General features: G+C 42.4%; 1 protein-coding gene across 4 annotated transcripts in view; it reads right to left on the bottom strand.

Annotated features, from left to right (window-relative positions):
* Positions 1-23054, bottom strand: part of ESRP1 (epithelial splicing regulatory protein 1) — a 34117-nt gene extending 11063 nt beyond the window's left edge. The window contains exons 1-13 of one of the 4 annotated variants that reach the window (XM_069779694.1): positions 22863-23054; positions 22529-22657; positions 21522-21635; positions 18955-19069; positions 11271-11369; positions 11113-11167; positions 9170-9280; positions 8947-9079; positions 8821-8863; positions 7047-7348; positions 5317-5535; positions 3152-3338; positions 1057-1225 (exon numbers count right to left, since the gene is read on the bottom strand). In XM_069779694.1, coding sequence (XP_069635795.1) covers positions 1057-1225; positions 3152-3338; positions 5317-5535; positions 7047-7348; positions 8821-8863; positions 8947-9079; positions 9170-9280; positions 11113-11167; positions 11271-11369; positions 18955-19069; positions 21522-21635; positions 22529-22657; positions 22863-22994 — 1808 coding nt within the window. In that variant the 5' untranslated portion in view covers positions 22995-23054. Of the gene's footprint in view, positions 1-1056; positions 1226-3139; positions 3339-5316; positions 5536-7046; positions 7349-8820; positions 8864-8946; positions 9080-9169; positions 9281-11112; positions 11168-11270; positions 11370-18954; positions 19070-21521; positions 21636-22528; positions 22658-22862 lie in introns of all 4 variants that reach the window. The other 3 variants (XM_069779692.1, XM_069779693.1, XM_069779691.1) reach the window with 3 other exon arrangements.
* Positions 23055-23526: the final 472 nt, after the last annotated feature.

Raw genomic sequence — 23526 nt, 5'->3', positions numbered from 1 at the left:
CAAGTTTGGAATTTTATTTTTCTTGATCTTACATTAAAGAGGCTGAGTTTGGTAACATATTATCATAACCATAAGACAGACATTGAAGGCATTATAGAAATTAACTTATGAGTGAAGAAAACATTTTAATAAAAAAAAACCCAAAACATAACAGGCAGCTTACAGACATACTGGTTTAGTGTAAAGTAATAAGAAAACCTTTGTTATCTTACAGGTACTAGAGAGCCCATATTGCTCAACAACTTCACAAGTAGCTATTTGGACCCTTCTCCAGAGATAAAAAGCACTGGTCAGAATCTATTAGAAGACTTGAGTTATTTAGCAGGTTTCCTGTCAGATGAGGAATGGTTTATGGCTTACAGGGAACATAGCTCTTTCCAAGGCCTCATGACTGCAGAGGGCAAACGGAATCAAGAGTTTTTGTTCCATAGAAGATAGCTAATATAGCCAGAAGAGCCAAAAGCCCTTCATGAGAGGTGTTTATGAGGTCAGGAAGAATATGTGTCTCTATATGCTTTACATATGCATTCAATACATGTATGCTTCAATGCAGTACTTATTCATAAATAAGTAAACCAAGTTTTCACCATAAAGGTCAAAAGTTACTTTATTACAAAAACAAAGAGCCAGAATTTCAGAAGCTGTTAGGGCAGACCCCAATCCACCCATTCTAAAGAGGGGCCAAGGGCTTCTGTAGGGAGATGGGAAGGAGTACTGCACACACCAATTCCCACTGAGGGCACAACAATTCAAACTAACAAGTTTAAGAGGCATGTTAGGTAAAAAAAAAACAAAACAAAAAAAATCCCACTGTAACTGTGTGACTTATGTTTTTTGTTTTTTGTTTTTTTTTTTTTAAAAATTGTCACTACCTGAAATACTCTAAAACTTGGGAAATCCCTAGATACCCTGAAATTGTTTCCCTGAACAAGATACCGAACAAGCTGTTCTTGGTAGCACAAGCCTTTAACACGGCAGACAATGTTCTTTTGTGAGATTTGTGCATTTTCTGCAAAAAGACTTCTTTGTTCCTGCTTCGTTTCTCCTCTGCTTTACCTGGGGTAGTACGCTGTGTAGTTCATGAAGAGCTGAGCCCCAGCAGGGTAGTATGCCGTGGAGGGCTGGAGCGTTCGTGGGTTCAGGAGCATGGATGGCTGATACAGAGCAGCTTCTGTTGGCACAACTGCAGCAGGAGCCGGAAAGGAGTAGGAAGGGGGTGAAAGGCCTAAAGGGAACAAATGGAAAATAGATTAGGACCTTCTGAATTCCAGCATATATATGGTCTTCATTAGCTGAAGAACTCTGCAGTAAGAGCCTTCACAAGCTTCTCATTCTCTTGCTCATCACAGAAAATAAATCTGAGCCACCAATGTGAGCTTGACTACAAGTGTTGTGCCCACCCCCCTGCCCCCCAGTCAAACGCAAAGTCAGTAACGCATAAAAAGCCACCTCTCACTCTTGGAATAGGGTGTCTTTCTGAAGAGGCGGCCAGTTTTTCTTGTCTAGGCTCAGATTTTAATGAAGTCTCCAATCAAGAATGAGACTTCTCCACTGTAAAAAGGAAACAAAGAAACTTCCGTGCTAAAGATCTGCCTAACATTCCCCACAGCAGAGGACACCTTTTCATGCTGACACTCCCTATCCTCCAAACAGCTCTGTCTTCGATTAACCAACAGCACAGTGAGAGAAGTCATGGCTTTGCAGCTTCAAGTATTAAAACTGAGTTTAAAAAACAAAAAAAAAACCAAACCAAAAAAACTCCAGGACTTTGTGGTGTTTCAAGAAGGTGTGAGGTCCTAAATGAACTCTCACTCATGAGAGCTCACCCTCTTCCTTTACCACTCTTCTCCTTTTCTTCCCTCTTCCCCTCCCCAGTGCCATAAAAATGAGCATGTAAAAGCTTTAGATAATTCTGAATAGCAAAAATAGAGGCTTACTTTAAAGTGACAGTCAACATCTCACTGCATTGTGGAATGGGGCAGTGACAGAGCCAAAAGGGCTTATCTGAGGAATACATCACTGGCATTGATAGTTGGAAATGGGAACACTGACACCTAAGACTTCCCAAAGTTTGGGACTCTGGCCAAGAACCTATCCTAGGAGCTCTCAGGAGAAGCTTCCAACCCCTGTCTGGAACAGCTGTCACACATAGAACTACATACTGCAGATCCCAGCTCAGAAGGATACTTCCATTGGAGGGAAAAAAAAAGAAAAAACCAGAAAACTTATCTCCTAAGGATTAGGTGAAGGTCTATTCACACTCAAAAGGAGCCACACCCAAGAAATTTACTGCCATATTGGCAGCTCTGACTAGGATTTAGAAGACACTTCTTAAAGCTAACAACAAAAATAATAGAGAGACAGAGAGAAAGCTCCTACTTGACTACCTTGCCATTTGTGATCTTGGAAGCAAAGTATTATTTTTCCCATAGGCTCAGATTTATATGGCACATATGCTTAGTAAGTTAGCCCTTAAGCTCTTAAAGCATTTCCCCCAAACATTTGTCTAGAAGTCCATGTTCAACCTAGTAGTTCTGAGGAGCATAATTTCACATGAAATAGTTTCTGTCGTTCTCTGAGGCCAAAGCTACAGGTATTTTACTCCCACACAGGCAACCTCAATTCTGTATGAACAGCAAAAAGCAAAGGAAGAGTTCAGTCAGTAGTGGTTCAATAGGCAGAACACTTGTGGTTGAGTCCCAAAGGAGAGCATTTATTTCATAAATTAAGTTTTGAAAGTGAAAGGGGAAGGGCTTTTACTTGACATGTTCACCATGATGAAAAATGTAAATACAAATCAGTTTAAATGGGAAACAGTTCTTTAAGGTCTAGGCAGGGCTTACAAATTGCTTTTCAGAGTCATGGCTCACCCTGGCCAAGTTAAGTTTCAGGGAGCAGAGGGGAAGTTTGCCACTGGAAAAGCAAGAGTAATTTTTAAGTTGTTCTTCAGTCATAGTAATTTCACAACCAAAGGGAAAAATAATGATTGCAAGCTGCTGATGATTTAAGGTGAAAAGACCTTATTTTAATACCCCCATTTGACACTTCTTTCCAAGAACCAGAATCAGAGTCAACAAAGCAGATCCAACACCTACCCGCACATAGCGTAGAATAGTGGCAAGACCCATACAAAACTTACATGGTAACTTACATGGTGGTGGGGACAAGCCATTTCGATTTAAAGTGCCCCCCATTAATACAAAGTTCATCTCCTCAGCAGAACACTGAAAGACTTCAACATATCTGTCCTTCATAGTCTTCTTATGACACTTCTGTGCAGCTAGAAAAGCTCGGTCTGCAGATTTCATCTGAATAAAAGCATCTCCTGATGGACGTCCCTACAAACAAGGCAGACAAAAAGAAATGTTTCTGGAGCTCCCATGAAGTAACAGCATAGCAATAATTTGTGCTGTCAAAAGCAGTCTCTTCAGCCATAAATACATCCATCTCCAAAGTCAAATACAGTCAGTCAACCCAAGCACCCATCAGCATGTTTAAGCTCTCCTCCCCAAAATTGTTCCAACTTGTGCTAACATGATTGTATTTACCCATTTCAATTAAGCTGCGTCATAACTTGACCCATGTTACTTCTATGGTTAAAAAAAATAAGGACACATATGTGAGAGACTACAATACAGGAATACTTAGGTGCTTTGAGACCTGCTCTTACCAATTTAGTAAGAATGCAGAATTGAAAGATCTAATTCACATTTATTATCTGTGATTTTTGAAATTCAAGGATAAATACAGTCAAGTGCCAAATGTTAAATGGTTTTAAAATTTTATTTTAAGGCCAATATGGGCAGGGATGTTTTTGAAGGGTACTAGCCTAAGGCTTGGTATGCTCTTGTGGAAAAAAAAGATGACATCCTTATATACATCTGTAAATGAGTGGGATATGCAACTTAGAAGAGTCATTTCAGCCACATGCAGCTGCTGACTTGAAGTAGCCAAAACTAGAGATAGAAACCTAAGCCAGCTCTAACTTAAGTTCTGGGCCAGTTCTTCCAGTTTCAGAGGGAAGAACAACTTTATCAGCATCCTTGACAGAGTTGTTCATGATTAGAGGGTTGAAAACAGGAATGGTGGGAGCATGCAGAAAAATAAAAATCTAGTAGTCAGGCAAAAGCAGTATCTGGGGGAAAAATAAATACCACAGCTTTGGGCAGGAGTGGCAGACAGCCCTCAGGACTATATACGCACACTAATTTCTTCCTTCAGGTTCTTTTGCTACTGCTGGCAAGGGCCAATACTACTGCAAACCATTACTTGTGCTTTAACATCGGCATCTTTCTTGGCCTCTTCCAGCTCTGCACATTCGTTACAGTTTTTCAGCCTTTGCTAGGTCAAATCCTCACAGACACAGGAATCTCTTTAGATGGAGAGGTACTGGAATAACTATAGTTCCCTCTCCCTCCCCACACCCCCAAAGCACAGAAGCCCTACACCAGGACAAAGTAGTATTTTGTAGTTTTAGCTTAGGCTTAGTGTCAACCAAAACGATTTTAGAAGAACCATTTTTATACCACAATAATAAGTGTGATCAGTGCAATCACTCAGGGCATCTCTGTAGAGTTAAAGGAGTTGCCATCATCTCCTCCCCCTAAAGTCACAAGACTGTGCAGATAAGGGAGATCACAACAATGCACAATCCTTTGTCTAGAAAGTTTTGTTAGAAACTGCTTCCAGAAAACAATGGCAAAGATGTCACTGTTTATACGTGTCAATGAGCTGTTAATCTTGGTGCTTAGCTATGACTGTTTAAAGAAAGCATCCACACAGTTCAGGAAACCCAAAGCTTCAGCTGCTGACTTATGCCATAGGAAATCCTGTCTCTAAAAGGATGCAGTCACATTTGTCCTCAAATATACCCGAGGCACATTGTTCAGCAAGGCAGGGGCAAAGCACTCCTTTCAGAGCTAACATTGCCTACGCTTTTGTTTTGAAGATACTCCTTGCCTGGTACAAGAGGAATTATGCATGCTGTTGAGCAGGACTCCTCAGTTCAAGCCTCCTACAGTGCAGGATCACAGCTCTTGCTCTGGGAACACCAACCCCTCCAAGACTGTGGCTTAGCTTTAGGCACATGGGTCTCAGTAACAGAAACCACTCTACAGCAGATGCAGCAGCTGGCATAGCAGGGTTCAAATAAGCCAACACATCTATTGCCAGTACGCTTTCAGAGGAAAGCTGAAGGCTAATTAATATCATTAGTGTCAATGCCAAAGGTGCTTCCCTACTGATATCATCAGAAGAACTATGTTTGCATATACAGGCAGTTGGCACAAAGTAGCTAGAAACATGGTGTCTACCAACCTGGTGATTTAGTACCATATGAACTCCATGGGTTCGAATATCTGTAGAAAACTCCCCCAAGAACTCCAGGATATCCTCTATAGTAGCAGCATAGGGAAGACCACGCAAACGTATGCAGTCTCTGACGTTAGTGGAAGGCACAAATTGTTGAGGTAATACTGGAAGTATAGGAGGTGTTGGGAGAGGAATGAGAGGTGTGGAAGAGTACCTGTTCAGCACCTGTGCAAAACAGAAAAACAGAGAGGTTACAGAAAGCCTCCTTATTCATTCTTCAACTCAGAGGAACTGAATGTAACACCAATGCCATCTGTTTTCACTCTGAGCAGTATTTTAAGAAACAAGTGAGCTAGATTCTGGACTTAAACCACAATGGCAGTGCTTAGAATTCAGATGTTTTAAAGAAACTCTTTGGATCATTTTTCTTGAAAAAACTTAAAATTATGTTTTACTTGAACTGTTATGCAACCTTCAAAAGACATCTTGGAACACAACACCTGTATTTCTACAGTATTTTTATTGGGAAAATATCCCAAAGCATTCTACCATCTACAGAGTCATGGTGACACTTCTATCCAAAATATCTCCTCTGCAAAACTTCAGGAAAGTCTGGGAACTAGAAGCATATTTCACTACCAAACAGCCCTGACTTTGGATGCAATAGTCCATCAAATAGCATAGGTGGTGTTACTGAGTCACAGTATTTGTAACAGTCACACTTTCGAGATTTCTTGTTACCAATTTTAACAGTAAAAACCCTGCCTGGTCAAGAGTTCACTGAATATACAATCACTACCCTTTAACTTTCTCTGAGCAAGATTAAGCTTCACTTACATTTAAACAGCTATCAGAAGGTTTTGCTAAAGAAAGAATCATGAGAGCACTTGAGAAAAATACAGTGACAAAAGTGAGTGTTGCAGCTATGCCTTCTCATCATTAGTGTCACCCTTCAAACAAGGCACTTTTTGGGGGAACAGAGCTGCACCATTGCTTGGTTACAATGATACAGCTATTGGTTGGCCATAATTTGCATCATAGACAAGAACTTTTAGAATCATGTTTAGAAGTTAGTGACCTCAACTGGGACTCTACATACATAAACAATCCTCTCAGCCCTACTGCCTTTCCCTGACAGCATAACTGCAATTAATGGTCCAGCAAGCCATGTTAATGCAAGACAGGACACTCTTCAGCCCCAGTTTCACAAAGTCCTGCCACCCTCTGCTAGGTAGCCAGTGCTGGCAGAAGATGGCCAAGACCTGCCTTAGAGGCAATTCGTAAGACTCTTGAGGTACATTGCTCTGAAGACAACAAGTACATCAAAAGGCTGCCTTTTTCTGTACCAGTGACTAAAGATAAGTCTTTTAGATCAAGATCTGTTGCTAATGGTCCTCCTGAATAGACCATTATTGGACTTAGACAAATTCAATACCTGTAGCGTGAAGCACTAGACCCACATAAACTTCCTACTATAACTGCTGTTTGCAAGGCTATTGGAAATCAAAACCCCAAAGGTGTGTATATATGGATGTTTGCAATCATATATACCATAAGATCTTACATTTAGAGGGAGTAAAGTCTCATGGAAATTCAGACAGTACTCTTTTCAGCAAGAGTCAAGAGCTAGAGAAAAGAATCTTTCAAGTCACAGCCAAGCAGTATTTGCTTCCACTACTGTATGTCAATGTAGGAGTTTGGATTACAAGAAGCCAGTTTGTAAGGTTTACACCTACCTGCTGAACTTCTGCTGCAGTGCTCCTGAAGAGTTCAATGTACCTTTTCCCCAGCAAGTCCTTATGCTTTTTCAGTGCATTTTGTGCATATTCCTCACAAGCAAACAACACAAAGGCATCCCCTGTTGGCCTGCTGTCAGGGTAAGTAACAAACAGGACTCCCTCCTTTCCTCCTGTTACAGGGCAGTGCTGGCCAAAGAATGCCAGCACTTCTTCTGTTGTCACGTTGAAGGGTAGACCTCGCATCCTGACAATCACTTGGTTTTCTTTTGACAAGAACTGTGCAACCTCATTGGAAGTGCCTTTAACAAAAAGAAGTACAGAAGCGCTTAAGTCTAGGCAGCTGCATAAAAACACGAGCAAGTCTTGGCATAGCTACCTCCTCCCCATAGACAGTTTTTGAGCAGGTAGAACAATATTTGCCTCCAAAGTCAGGAAAGGTGTCCCTCTGATAAACTAGAAATATTGTATAGGACACTTCCCATTAAAGTCTAGTAATGTTAATCCATTTGGGAGAGATTCATCCTTATCCAAAGGGAGAATAAAAAGTACTTACAATGTTCAGAGCCCAAGGAAAGCAGTCTGTGAATCTCTTGTGTGAGCAGTACCTGTGCTACCGTGCACCTTGCTTTTCTAACTTATGAATACCTTTGGCATGCTCTGAAGCCATACTATATAGTAACCAAGTACCCAGACCATTGTGCTGGGAAAGAAAGGTGGTAGGGCATGTTGAAAACAGCTCAGAAATTGCATTCTACCCTGATAAACTGTCAAAGTCTGCCAACTCTACTTTCAGTATGTCTAGAAGATCACTGATGCTTATACTTATAACACTATGCTAACCAAATCTAGCTGCTAACCAACTCCACATCTTAATATGATCCTTTCACTTACAGCTAGCTCATTCTGCAAAGAGGTTTGGTTGTGCCAGACATGCACCATTCTTCCCCAATGTCAGTGTGCAATGTCTTTACTTTGAATGTTATAACTATTACCAAGCCTATCAATTAGCTATTTATTTGACAGCTTAATAGCCTCTCCCACTCTAAAACCTCAACCTCAGACATCCAGTTAGTCATTTACAATCCCCCAAACAAATCTGTCAGGAACGAACAAGGACCTTAAGATAGCATTGTAGATACATAACAGCTTATTGGATCTTAACTCAAATTCTGTATGCTTGCAGTCATGAAGGGGAGGAAAAGAGACCACAGGAGAGTTTGTAGAGCAGGTTTTGCAGCCTTTCAATTCAAGGCTCCAAATATTTCAATATTACCCTTAAATAAGCATTCCCCCCAAGTTCCCCCTTTAGTTTGAGGCAAAGATTTCATTTGAAGAAAATAATTTCCATAAATCCCTTGTTATTTACACTGTGATATCTGTTTGCTTTTACATGCAAGTCTCCACAGCAATAGCAGTCATATTGTTTTGAAAAACTACTCTGGTTTTGTTTTTCAGCAATCAATAACATTTAGGTCCCTTCAGTTAAGAAGATGGCCTAACAAATTAAGTTCATATGCAAGATCACCTTGCCTGATCAAATCCTTATTTGATAGGCTGCTTGAAAATGGCAACAACATAGAAGAGAAAGATGGACAGATAAATCATGGAACATCTCAGACTACTGCTAGCAGAGCACATAGTAATCAACACACCAGCCAACTACTTGTTCAAAGAAAGAAAATGAAAGCCCACAACCAACAGGAGTGGTTTATAGTCAAAAGTTACAGATGCTGATGGAACAAACCCTCCCTTCTCACCCCCTAAAAATTACCTCCTGCAATTTTAAGGAAGTCTTCACCTGTTGCCTTGTACACCTAAGGAAAGAAAAGCACACATGCGATTGGCATGCTATTTGCACTCCTGTTGAGAAGAGGATTTCAAAGCCAGTGTCACGCACCTCAATGTATCGATTCCCCATGTGATGCTTGTGCCTTTGTAGCGCTAGATCTCTATGCTCTTCACTTACAAACCTCACGAGAGCCTCCCCATTCCTCCTCCCCTGGGCATTGAGACAGAGCGCAGCACCTCCCCTGCAAGATTTAAATAAAGAGAGAGATAAAACTCCATGACCAACACAGATGAAGCACTACAAATGTAGAGGTAAATTCTTAGCTACTAACTTGGCAATATTTAGGCCTTTGAAGAACCTTGCTATGTCCTGGTCAGATGACTGCCATGGCAATCCTCTTGCTCGGATAACAGCATTGTCATCCACAAGTTCCATCTTGCTGCTGCAGGCACAGAAAGAGGGGGTAATGGAGACACATCTGCCTGTAGCATCCGCCACACACCACCCTCTCTGCTTGTCACCTGTGCTCCAGGGACAGGCTGCTGTCCCTGCTCTGTGTCTGCTAGACGGCAATGCCAGGGCAGCAAGGGCTAAGTGCCACCACCATCCAAAGCCACTATGCATGTTTCTCCTCAGGGAATGTCTGTTCTGTTAAGCTGTTCCATTCCCAGCTCCACTTTCCTCCTTCACCACATTTGTTCCTTGAGCTCTCATCTCTTCGATGATGTTCCCAATTTACTCCCTGCTCCATTGTCTGAACAGTGTTACTGGTACAAAGTCAAGCACTTGCTGTTTTAATCTTAGCTAGGTTGTAACCAAAGCAAAGCAGTTAGATGTAACTGAGGTTAGTGCTTATTATTTATACTGTGACAGTGTACAAGAGCCATTCACAAGCCAAGACCAAATCTGTTCAGGGTTATAGTCAGTACCCAGAGGACTCCTGCCCACAGTTTAGCCTTAACATTGCTTGTTCAGGCCATCACTGTGCTACTAGAGACTAATATAGCTACCGGCTACATTGGCTGCTTAGCATGGGAATAGCTCAGCCACAGAAAGCCAGGTTTAATTGGTCATTACCACAGTCTCTTTTGTTCTCTTACTTGTTAAAAGTGCCATGTACAACAAAACACTCACAGCTACCCAAGGCTGCCTTTCTGGCTATTGCAAGGACAGGTTTTTGCACAGAAGAGACTATGCAATTGATTAAGCAGATGAAGTGTTGTTCAGCAGCAGGACTCCCTTGTACAAAAGGGCTGTGGTATGCCTTTTTATAAGAGGGTCATGTTTCTCACTCATATTTTAATTTCTCAGGTGGCCTTTCTGTAGGTGTCTGTCCCAAGCTGTTGCCCCTCACCTCCTAATTCTGTACTTCTCACTATCACAAATAAGACTGGAATCTTCCACCTCATCCCAGGATTTTGTTAGTGAAAGGGAAAAGGCTTAGAACAATGCTAAGACATAGCCCCTGAGCTACTCTCACTGGATACTTTCTGCCAATATTGTTGCATTCTTTTCTTGCTTCTTTTGGCTCAGAAATGCCAGCATCATCTACCATTATGACAGTTCCTTAATCTGGAAGGGGGAAGTAAGTATTCATGCAAGACGGGAATATAAATAAGGTCAGTTTAACACCAGTGTCTTGTGAAACTGCAGAGGGAGTATCCAGCAAACCACCGAGAAAAATCTGTATTCATACATAGAAAAGCATGATTACATTTAAAAAAACCCAAACATACAAGCAACAAAACAGTCATCAAAAGTAGATAAAGCTTTATGTTTAAAACATATTTTGGAAGACGATCATCACAGCTTAAGCAATTTACTGGTAGCACAGTATCTTTATGGAAATGTTTCTTCCCTATAAAAAAAAACCCATGATGTGTGCTCAGTAACTGTGAAGCAAATTGCAGGAAGAATGTAGGAGTTAGTACCAATAGGGTTACTTCTGGAAAACTGCTTACATTCTTTGTTAATAGCACAGCACACTTAACACCCATTATAAGCACTGATTAGCAGAACCCAGAACTACCAGCAGCTAACAGGCAACACTGAAGCCTAGCAAGATAACTGGCTTGCATCTGATCATAGAGTATCTGTTCCCTTTCCCCACTTAAAGCATCTAATTGATTGCCACAGCAGCAGCAAGATAAATAAAAATACTGGCAACAGCTATTTGCAAATTAGCAATACAGAGAAGTACAGCTTATCTAAACAGTATCTTTAAAAAAAGGGGGGGGGGGGCGCACACAGAGAGAGAAGAGGGAAGATACTTACCAAGGTCCACTTTCAAATTTGTAGTTCACTCTTTCTGGATCTGAAAATCGGTGGTCTATGAAATACAGCACAAGTTATTTTCTTTTTCCTCAGCATACAGGACAGGCAGGAAAAACAAACAAACAAGCAGAGAAAACTCATTCATCACAATCACTTACTGTATGGTTCAGATATTAGTGTTAAAATAATATTCCCCATGTCTTCAACTTGAGAGGCTCCATAGGGAAATGCTGGACTGTTCTTGTCAAGATTTAAATCTTTATGCTGGAGTTAAGTCAATCATCACCAAACAGATCTCTAATTGGCTTCCTGCTAGAGCAACAAGCTTTCATGTTATCCTTGATGGTAAGTCACTTCTCAGGGGAAAATTTAATCCATTTTCCTGCGGGGATACATTAGCTGTTCTGCCTTGGCCTCTAACTACTGCCACCTGTGTGAGTGTGAGGTCACTCCAGAAAGTGTCTGGGGACATGAGACCCCATAATAAGGACATATATATATATATGAGTATATATAATATACTAATGAATTATGTATGTTAGACAGATACACTTTTGCATACAGAAGAGACTGGAGTTCTGTCCTCTTTAATTAACATCTTCTTTAATCTCTAGGGGAAGATCTGGGGAAGGAAAAGCAAACCATCAACTAGAAGCTCCAGAAATAGGATATACCACATGCTTTCTGAACAAGTAAATCCCAAAGTAGAATAAATACCTTACTCAGCACTTTGACAAGATTCACAAACAGCACCTTGTCTAAACCTTGCCTATTAGAAGTTACAACCTGAGTTTTTCTCAAAATGCTTCTGCATAACAGTGTATCTGGTAAGAGTGCACCATTGTAGATAACCAAGGGACAAAACCAAGTGTCACAATCCCTATCTTCTTCGATCTGAAGAATTTTGGAATATGATAGGAACGATAAGCTCTCCTGCAACAGAGAGCAGGAAGTGTTCTGTCCTGGAAAGACAGGCTGTAGAATGACCAGACAAAAACCCCATGTTCATAAAGGGAGTCTGATATAAATTGCACATCTTTTCCACACAACTTTAAACAGAGTTTACTATGGTATCTCTCCCGCTTCATGTCATATTTGCCCCTCTCTAACACCACGCTACAGGACTATGAGGTTACTTGCAACTCCATCATTATAAAGCAAATTTTTAAAGAGGTCTTTTCCACTCACATCTTCTTTGAGGAGTGTAGGGTAAAAAAAAACAACAAGGAACAGAACAAGAAGTGAAATATAAAGCAATCTGGGAATAGGACTTGCTTTTTTGACTTCTCTTATCACTCTGCATCAAGACTTTAGAGCAAAAGTGAGAGAGTTCCTTAAAGACAACCTATCCTGGCACATCAGTACAGTAATGCAAGACACTCAAAACAAATACACCAATTATTTGCCCACATCCCCGAAAAAACTACATTAGACACATTTCAAATGCTCAAAAGTCTACATTTTGCTGCTCAAAAGTTGCTTCTCAGTCCAAGATGGCAAGCTTTCTCCTAAAAGAAAAAAGAGCTTTCTCCACCTAGAGTTGAGCACATTTTGAGTTGGCAGATGCCTATATGAAGGGCAGGGAACAGAAGAACAGCTTCTGTTAGAAACAGACACCACACACCTGCTTTGTCACACCATCTCATTAACAGCAGAGGCAGCACAAATTTCACTGCGAAATAAAGTCTTTCCTATTATTTGTGGGATGACTGCAAGTCACTCCTACAAAACAGGGTTTTTTTAATTGTTTTTGAAGTTTAACTGTTATCTTGCTGTAAGATGAAAAATAATTTCAACTGAATTAACAAACTCCTCTTCCACAGCAAGGAAAGGAAAGCTGCTGTGCCACCACAATACACTTTGAGGCTAATTTGATTTTGAGTCTTTGCTGGTTTTAAGCATGCATTGGAGTATGGAAAGTGAGAGGATGGTGCTTAGTCTTACAGGAGCATTTGAAATTTAAAATGAATTATCATAGTTTAAAACCCAGAAAACTTAAACCAGTGACCCACCCCCTCCAACTCCTTTACTAAATACAGTTTGCTAGCCATTGCCATTACCCTCCCTGCTGGTACCTCCTTTGGAGTGAAGCAGCAAGAACATTAAATGGTTTTCTTAAAAACTAAGCTAAAAACCCTGAACGAGCCACATGCAACAACCCCAAAGCACAATGTAAGAGACTATCAGTATTTATGACAAGAAACTTCTTCATTGCAGTATCTCTTCCTAAGCTGTACACTCAAGCTCATCTCCTCCCTTGCCCCCTGGGGAAGGGGGGTTGAAAAGAAAAATAATCCACAGACTCCCTTGCAGACAGAGTACCTAATCAGCACCACACAGATGTTTCTGGGCACCTATCAGAGTGCTTCTCCTCCTTTTCCTGACACCCTTTCCCCTGAAGCATCCAACAGCTCCACACTGCACTTTCACAGAGTCTCTGCTGCCCATCCAGGGAACCAGAAGCTGCTGAAGATACAAGTATTGAAACCCTGGTTTTGCCTGACCATTTTTTTATAAAGATCTTGGAAATATTATGTTTCCTCTGTCAGAGTCAAGAGAAATTGGGCAGGAGTTTCAATAGCTATTACAGCAGGGGACATGCATACACATGTGCACACACACACACTTGGCTGTTAGACTGCTGTCAAAACTGACGAGACATTTCAGTATTTCCTTTTTGCAGAGCCAAAGATCCTCACAAGCAATCAGCCGCTGGAGAGGGGAATGCAGCAGTGTGAAGGCGCTGGGAATTTGAAGCAAGGCAATAACATAAGGAAAAACAAACAACTCCCCCATCCCATGTTCATTTTCTTCAGAAAACATTTTCATTGAAAATATTGATCAACAGGAGATATAGTTCCTAAAAATGCTCTAGTCCCAACAGAAGTTGGTACCAGGTGTTCAGAAACAGGGAGTCAGCTGTGCCTAGGAACTCTAGATTAATATAAACACAGTGGGAGGGGAAGAAGAAAGTCATCAACATTAGCAGGAGTGAGAAATCGCTCACACCTTCACCTCTGATTAGCTAGAAGCAAGGCTTTTAGGCAAGACTGGAGAAGAAAATTGATAGTTTTCTGCACATGTAAGGAGCATGTTAATAATAACATTAGTTAAGTGAAAACTTGAATTCTAAAGAACAAGACCTACTACATACAGATGGACTCCTATGAACAGAGGCACTAGAAATTATGGACACTTGGGAAAAAGCTGTTAATGGAACAGTCTTTATAAAACCCACCCCTTGCTCTGGGAAGGGATACAAGACCACACATGTGTTTGTGATATTTAAAGGTTGCCCCTCCTAGGCAATTGGAAAGAGTTGATTGCAGTGGGTAAATCCAAGTTCACATTTAAAGAAGTGTTAGAAAACAGACCTGGTTGTCTAAAGCTATTATATGCAATAGAGTGGACACATTCTAAATGAAGCAACAGGCAAAAGACACTCCCAAACAACAAAGCAGGATGGGAAACAAGGAACTTCTTAATTTTGCTGCACAGCTGCAGTACCACCTCCTGCAGCACTCAGCAAGTTAACAAACAGGGCGGGAGGGAAGGCATATTCTATATCAGGGTTGCCTATATAATATGGAAGAAATTCCTAGATCACTTCCTCAGATTCATCACCACAGCTTCACCCACTGCCAGTGCCCTCCAAGACTTCTTCCCTTCCACTGTCTCTTCCATTTCTCAGTCTCTCAACTTAACTATGGCAAAAGAAATACTGAACAACTGAGGTCTGAGATGACATGACACAAACTAGTATTGCAGTTGCATTCTGCACTGATCCTCTTACCCCTTTGTTCTGTTTTTAAGTCTCTTCAGGCAGAAGATTACATCTTTAAGTACTACTTTGCATAAAAGTAAGCTGATGTTACCCAGTTCCTGGGTACTATCACAGGAAATACAAACAGCAATATACAAGATTCTCAGGTAATACCCAATAATGGGCTTTTTATTACCAGAGTTAAGTACTATTCGTTATAACTGTGCTCCACATCTTGTTTTCAACACACCCAGGTCAAAAAAAAAAAACCAAACCCCAAATCCCACCAAGTTTCAGTATTGCAGTATCCAGATTGTATGCAGCACATTAAGCAGGCTGTTCTGAAGTACACCTGTGTTTCTACCGACAATATCCAGCAGATACTTCTGGTAAGGAGTTATCCTCACAAACCCAGTTCAGAAGTGAGTGGAGCAAACCATGCACTGGAGGAAGCAAGAGCTATTTGCCATTTAATGGCTTCTGCACACCCAATCTTAAGGCAAAGGATGAGTCTTCTGCAGACTGAATATGAATAGTCATGCAAGCTTTGTTCACTCCACCCTGAAGGCACTCACAGCGGTGAAAACTGGCTCAGCAAGCTTTGCAAATCAAGTGCAGCAAGTATGGGAGGTACAGAGGGTGCAAGAACAACCCTCCTCCTTTTGTATACTTACACATGTTTAAAAAAAAGATTTCAACAGACCTGAGTTCCTTTCTCTGCTGGAACATGATCGCTTCTCTCAAGTTTTTTGTTACTCAAAATTTCTCATAATTGTCCTGCTGTCACTACTCTTACACAACACTGACTAGAGAAAGTCTGCCAGAAGACTGTCTCGTACACCAAAAACTGTTTTAAGACTGTAAGTCAGGCAGCAGTAGCACTCAGAGATAACAGTTACAACTAGTCTCAGTTCTTCCTCAATCCCTCGAATTTCACGGCAATTTTAACATTTCCTTACCTTGAGTGAAAAGAAATCAGTGGCTGTTTGTACATCAAATTTATAATTTCTTGGGGGTGGGGAAGTGGTGAATGGAAAGCTTTCACCTGAGCACTTGGATTTGGAATAGTTTCATTGCTGTACACAATTTCAAGTAGTTTGCTGAGAGAATAAGTCCCAAAAGTACTTTCTAAAGGAAGAAAAAAACAGCCAATTGTTTGGTTTAATATCTCTATTCTCTTTTTCAAGATTGTGCTTGCCTTGTCTGCAAGAAATACATAGCCAAGCACCAACTACCCAGTGTGTTATACACTGGAATATGCATCTTGAATGACTGTGCAGTAGGAAGTTCTCCCCTGACTGTTGGGAACAATAGAGTACATTCCATTTGCCTGTAATTTGTTGTTTAATCAAATGTTAGTCATCAAAATGAAATCTTTGAATAATCCTAATACTTTAAGTAACTGTACAATAATACCCAGCTTTCCCCTAACTCCTTCATATCACACATGTTTCCTCTCACTGATCACAGCCATCTTGCACACAGGTAAATGGAGATGCAAGTACATGAATGGATGTGCCCCCCACCCAAATCATTCTAGTCCTGCTCCTACCAGTGTGTAAATGCAGGTCTTCTGCATATCTAGTCAGTACCCTACCCCTAAACCAAAACCTTCTATCCCCACCAAACGCCAGCAGACCTGGCCCAATATAGTTTGTGTAGCACAAATCATGGAAGATTCCCCTCATGCAGCCCCTTTAGCTATGGGGTGGAAGATCTGCACTTTCTACAACAATAACAAGAGCTTGGTCAGATTCTGTGCACTAATCTGTAGCTTCATTTCAACCTACTCTTTTTTTTTTTTTTGGTCCCCCACCCCAGCATACCCACTTCAAATCCAAGTTACTTTTCATTTAGACATTTTCTTTTCTTTGCTACATAACTGTCTAAGGAAGAAAGTAGCTGTCCCGCTTACATGAAAGGAAAAACAAAATCTCTGCACAAAACTGTTTGAACTAGTCTTTAAACTCAGCACCTGCTTCAGCAATTTATTTTTTTTTTATCCCAAGCATTATATGCATGTCCAGACTCTCCAAGTGCAATTAACTTACACAGCTTCTGACCCTAGGGAGATTAAGTCGATACATTTCAGCAAGGTGAGGAGAAAGTTATCATATTTGTCAATAAAAGGAAAACAAATATTATTTTATCTTTCTGGTCTCTGCATCCTCTGCCCTCAGCACCCTCAAGCAATATAGGGCAGAAACAGTTAATTTCAGCCATGTTGCATAAACACAGCAAGTTTACAAATAAGAGCATCAGCAGTTACAAAAGACAACAAACTACAAAGATTAATACAGAGCCAGAATGAAGTTATTTAGGTTTATATACACCTTAAGAAGCACATCAGATCCAGAATTCAGACTCAAGCTGACAGCATTTGGATAGAGTAACCGAACTTCTAGAACTTTTAGAAAATACTGTTGGCAACTGCCAAAACCACCCTTAGATGGTACTGACTCTTTAGGGGCTTCCCAACAGTCGAGTAATGCAGGGTGGTCTGCTCCCCTCTCCCAGCAGGCAGGGAGTACACAGCCTGTCACTGTGCCTTAGCTGCCCAGTGACACTCCAGGTGCCTACAGTCATATGACTATTTCCACAGTGGCAAGACATACACCAGACATTCACACAAGGACAAAGCAAAGGCATCTCTCCAAAACAGCCAAAGTAGCTCATTGTCTTTAACTTCTCCATCTCACATCAAAGCATCCCTAAACAATGTATTAAGTTTTGGACCATAACTTTAAGAAGTCTGCATCATCCACCTTCTAGACTATGCAACACAAGCATTTATTTCACTTTTCTACATAAAAATTTCACACTCCTACAGTAAGCATACCGCTTTGGTTCAGAGTAGGGGGAGAAGTGATTTCTGCCTCTTCACTAGGGGAGATTAATCTTAATTTGCAGATGACAAAGCACATCAGACAGCCTCCAGTATTCAACCTTACAGTTAAACACAAAAAAACCCACACATACATAGATATTTTATGGCCCCAGACGCAGGTACAAAGCCCAGGTGATGCTAGTCCTGGGGTGAAAGGCCGAAACAATTCAGAAGCCACAGACTTTTGAGTCTGAAAAATACCAGCTCTTAATGGCAACCATTCTATGGACACAATAAGCTAGTCAGAGAAAAAAAAAGTTATTAAAAACAACAACAACAAAACCCAATAAAAATATAAAAAGAGCACTCTCAAATTCTTTTATCCTTCCTTGCTAGCTAGCTTTTGTGGTCACTGCTTCAATAGGTCAGTAGGGAAGTCAAGTGTTTTCCATGTCCAAGAGTATGTTTGATACAAGGACTGGAGCCTGCAGCAAGAGGGGAGACTACCAGATAAGCAAGGAGGAAGGTACAGCCAAGTCATTTACAGCCCCAGTTTCGGCTCTGATGATTGTACATGGCACACAAACAAAACCAAGCTAAGACTAGTAAAGAGCCAGAAAGGACTAGCTTAGAGACCACTTAAAACTATTCAGAAAGTAATTTTAGACATCCCTGTCACTGGAAATGGAAACATGTTACTGACTGCATCTTATTGCCAGCCCAGCCTCACCTTGCTAGGTGTAACATATACAACTTCCACGAGACTGAATACCACATGTGCCAACAGCATCCCTGCCTTTGGTTCACTCCCGAATCAAAGATTCACTACAAGTTCACATCAAGAATAACTGTTTCCCCTCCTAAAAATTAAGATGTCTCCCAGCATTCACTCTTGCCTAAAAATAAAATAAAAATCTAACTGATGCAACAAGCAACCTCACAACTTTAACATTAGGATTCATGTCAGCATTTGAACAAATGTGCCAGTTACACTAAACTGTGAAGTTTAAGAGACAAAACTATAAAGGTAGTAAAGAAAATGTACAGAAATCAAGAAGAAATACAGGATTTTCCCCATGGGAGCATGCATATGTTTTTATCTTTATCTTTGTGAGAAAGCTCAGTACTGCTCCAAGTCACTCATTAAAGTTATACCACCCCTAAACATGTGTTGCAAGCATTACGCATGCATTGTCCTAAAATTCAGCCAAAGCTGTTACAGCAGTAGACACCATCACTGTTAAAAGGATACATTCTGTCATGGCCGCCACATCAAGTTTGCTAAGGTCAGGTGAGCCAGGGCAACACTTCTTGAACTCTTTCCGCAAGTCAAAAAAGGAGTAGAAGCATTCAGGCAGCAAGATATTCTGTAAAAGGACAAAGTAACTACTGTCAGCTAGGGTGAGTTCCGTCTATTTTGTCTTTAGATACCAAACTTTCTAACAATTTCCTTATAATGGGTAGGAAACATAAACAGCCTTTGCTACAGAGAAACTCACATAGCTCTTCTTAGCCACATTAATATGTTTATAAACTTTTTTGCTTAAGCAGCTTCCTCTGTGTGGTTTAAAAAGAGAAATGTGTTTTTTTCACTGGAGAAACATTTGCTATTACTACTAGTGTCTCAAATCCAATATATACATATGAGAGCAAATGCCTGCTATTGCAACATTTATCATCAATTCTTTATTCTAATTTTAACTGTTTTGGTTTATAGTCAAGGCTGAGTTTTCAGAGAATAGTCACACTTCAAATATTTATTCCCTAAAAACAAACAAACACACCCCACCCCACCCCCCAAGAAAAAACAACAAAAAACCCAACTGTGTGCAGGTAAGGGTTTGATATGGTACAGAGGTTGTCAATCTATGAGTCTATGCGCAGTAATTGCTTTAATTGCAGCATATGAAGCCAGGATCAAGTTATGTAGCCCACTGAAAGTCAATAAAAACCTTTTCACTCCACCACTACATCTACCACATGCTTTTAATTTTTTGGGGGTAGGAAGAAGACAACATGGAGAAGACTTGCAGGGAAGCTGTTTAAACCAACACAACCCCCCTATTCCTTTAGTTAGCTGTTCACCCCAGAGCTTCCCCACAGACACAATACTTTGTATTCCACTTAGCTGTTTGTTGCCTGCACTGCCTCTCTAGACCAAATGTAAGGGGTTTCTGTGATTTAATGACTAGTTACCATCTTGGCATTGTAAGAGAATGACAGGATATGTGAAAGCACATTTAGGGATACTGAAGAAAAAAGTTTACACTCTAAAACAAGTTCTGCTTTGAGAACATCAGAGCTTATCTTAGCATATGGACAGGTGCATTAGGCAAACGATACTCTTTAAAGACAAACTTAGGAAAATGCAGGTGTGCTTGCCAAGACTTCCTGCTCTAGTTTTAGCATGGCTATTTTTCTGCCTTGATGAGAGATCAGATTCTGTACTTCACTGACATTCAGTTGGAACAGTTGATACCAATTCATCCTCCAAATACTGAGCTGCTAGATTGGTTCAGACTGGGCATCTTAAAAAAAAAATATATATTCTCAAGAGTCTAGTGACTTCTGCCTATCTGGATTTTAGCAATTCCCCCAGCCCCACCTCAGGATTAGGGTATGCACCAAAGAACTATTACGGATCTTATAAGCATCTGGTTTACTTAATCTATAGGCAGCACAGAGCAGATTTGAAACGAATAATTCTTAACAAAAGAGCAACACAAGATTTTGATGAAGATTTGATTCCTATCAGTAACCCTGTGATGATATAGAAAAAGGATGCCTATGCCTGACAGTTGTCCCTTCTTTTGTCCATGTAATTTAACTGCATAAAACACATACCCATTACAGGTGAGAAGAAAGTCTGTTAAAAACGCATTTCCACATTTTCTTACATTATACCCTAAGACAAGTTACATATATAGGGAGTATCTCTTAACTATGAATCAGGCTCACTGTTTCTCTTCTAAACCTTTAAAGGTATAAATACTTAGAGCACCAACAAGTATTAAAACCAAACTCATCCAATATCAGTTTTGTAACAGCACAGACTGGCAGCAGTACCCCTTCAAAGATGAAGCAGCAAACTGATGGGCACAGAGATCAGTTGCAAGGAGAGGAGCAGAACAGCTCAGAGCAATGCATGTTCATAGCAAACCACAAAACGAGTTGTTATTAATATTGAAGCAGTTATTTCAGGACTAAAGACCTGGCATATTGCTGCAATCCTATCACTAATGAAAAGTAGGCAGGTCCTCATAACACTGTTAGTGATTTGGCAACTCTGAAGTTATAGAAAACTCTAGACTATGGGACTAGTCATCCCTCACAGCCTGCCTCAAACTACTGTTCAGCTCCTTACAAATACAAGTACCGCCCTCGGAGCATCAGCTGAATACACGAGGATTGAAAGTTGCCGAAGCTAAAGGTGAATGTAAAATTTCAAAAGACAGTTTATGATTAAGGTGGTTAACTATTTGGCAACACTTCCAAATTCCCACTTGTTAACCCATTGTAGCTCCTACAGCTGTAGGAGCTACAAGTACTCTGTCAATGCATTGCTCCTTTCTCAAACACTTAACTCCAGAAAAATCTTTCTCCTGATTTACCTTAAAAAGGCATCTCAGGGCTACATAAGCACAGGGCATTGTCTATGCCTTCCACATGGACAGGCTCTTTAGTCTGGTAAGCATATTAACATGAGTGATGTTTGTGCTAGGGTTGCGTGGAGGCACCCTCATAGTAAAGAGAAGTTGATCAGTTTTGCAAGAAATCATATAAAGCACACTAAGTCAAACTTAAGCTACAGCTACATACCTTTTTGGAAGCTTCAGGGTGCAGAACCTGCCTGATGTGCAACTGTCCATCAGTACAGAAACAAAAGGAAGTTCCTACACCGATGTTCAGCTCATTGCTCACGGACTGATTAAACTGAAAGCAGGAACAACAAAAAACCATACATGTAAAAAAGATCAGGGTGGCTGCGCTAGGCAGCATCATCAGTTGGTAACATGTTATTCCTGAGCAGCAGGAACATGGTGCTGGAGTTCCTTTCTGTGTAAGCCTAGTCCTTCACTTCTGTAGATCCATTTCTTACTAGCTAAGCGCATAACTTTCATGATAACTATCTTCACAAGGAAATTACCACTTCCCCCCCCCCCCCCCCCTCTAATGAGATGTGGCCACACAGACCATCCACATGACAGAAAAAAACCCAATCCTTTTCTAGGAGCATTTGCAAGAGCACTGCAAGGCAAGGAGATGTAAAGCTGGTTGCAGAGAGCTGAGGGAGTGCCAGGGCAGAAGAGTCTTTCAGACAGGGCACTCAAGCATGTTGGAAAAGAGACGGGCTTTCAGCCCTACCCTCAGTGAGAATCACGCACACCTCCCTGTTTATCTAGGGCCTTCAGCACTGTCTCCTTCCCAGGACCGATGAGCCACCGCATGCCTTAACAGGGCCTGCCACCACCCAGCCTTTTCAGCAGGCACCTAAACTTGGCCTCTTCCAGCACTGATTAGGGCTCACTCTCAGCTGAGATTCAGGGTCCAGCACGGCAGAAGACCAGGGTAGGGGGGTGCTTGACCCCGACCTTCCTCTCTTGGGGTTCAGTCCCTCCCAATGTGAATGAACAAAAGGCAAGGGAGAAACGTCCACAAAGCCCACCACAGACCAGGCTGCCTGGCCCACATGTGTCTGTGGTGCCCCTGTGCCAGGCTCCACTGCCCCAGTGGTGGAGGGGATAAATGGATGATAACACTGCCTCTACCCCACTGGGCAGCCCCCGTGGGAGACCAGCACCCACCAGCTGGTTACGGGGCATCACCTGTCTCAGTGCCTGCTCCAGCGGTGGAGCCAGCGCCAGGCTCTCCACATCCACCTGGGTGGTCTCCTGGCACTCAGCCGTCAGCTCCGGGTGGTCAGGCCGGACCAGCACGTCATGTAGGTGCCCCAGCTCCAGAGAAAGCAGAGGAGGGATGAGTCAGCTCCCCGGGCTGGAGGTCCCCACCTGCAGCACCGGCCCCTGCCCTCCACCAGAGCCTGCTCCAGCCTGAGGCACCCACCGCCAGTCCAGCGCTGGGGACACCCTGCCTGTACCCAGCACGGCAGGGGCCAAGGGGAGCAGCAGGTCGGGGTGCTCCCCGCTCGGGGGAAAATACCTCCTTACTCCTCAGGTCGACCACTTTCCACAGGAGCTGGAGCAGCTCTCGCTCATCCGAGCCCAGCCTTGCCCCGTTGGTGCCCGCCGTGGTCACGAAGAGGATCACCAGGTAGTCGGGAGACGCCGTCATGGTGCCACTGAGCCAGCGGAAAGGATAAAAAGGGGAGGGAGGAGAGGAAAAAAGAAAAAAAAAGAGCGAGCGAGCGAGCAAAAGGGGGAAAGAAAGGGGGGGAGAGAAGAGGCCAGAAACTTTTCCTGCCCGAGGCGCTTCCAAGCGAGACCCAAGCGGCGGAGCCCCCACCTGCAGCCTCGCTCCCCGAGGACCCGGCGCGGGGGAGGCGCAGGCTACCCCCCCTTTCCGCCGGGGCGGGCGGCGGCCGCTCCCACGCCGGCTGCACCCCTGGGAAGCGCGCAATGGCTGCGGGCTTTTCTGCGCGGGGCCGCGGCCCTACCTGCCCACCCCCGCCCCACGTGGTGCAGGTAGCACACACCTGGCGCCGCCCGCCCATTGGCCCCGCCGAGCGGGGACGTGGCAAGCGCGGGGCGGGCGGGGGTCTGCGATTGCGGGCGGGGCGCCCAGCGCGGGGCCGGGACTGCGGGCGGGGTGCGGGGGGGGGGGGGGGGGCGCGGCGCAGCGGCGGACGAGCCGTGTCCGCAGCCGC

The sequence above is a fragment of the Haliaeetus albicilla genome, chromosome 3, assembly GCF_947461875.1.
Source record: "Haliaeetus albicilla chromosome 3, bHalAlb1.1, whole genome shotgun sequence".
NCBI lineage: Eukaryota > Metazoa > Chordata > Aves > Accipitriformes > Accipitridae > Haliaeetus > Haliaeetus albicilla.
Note: the sequence above shows the minus strand (reverse complement) of the source record. Positions and strands in the feature narration are given on the sequence as shown.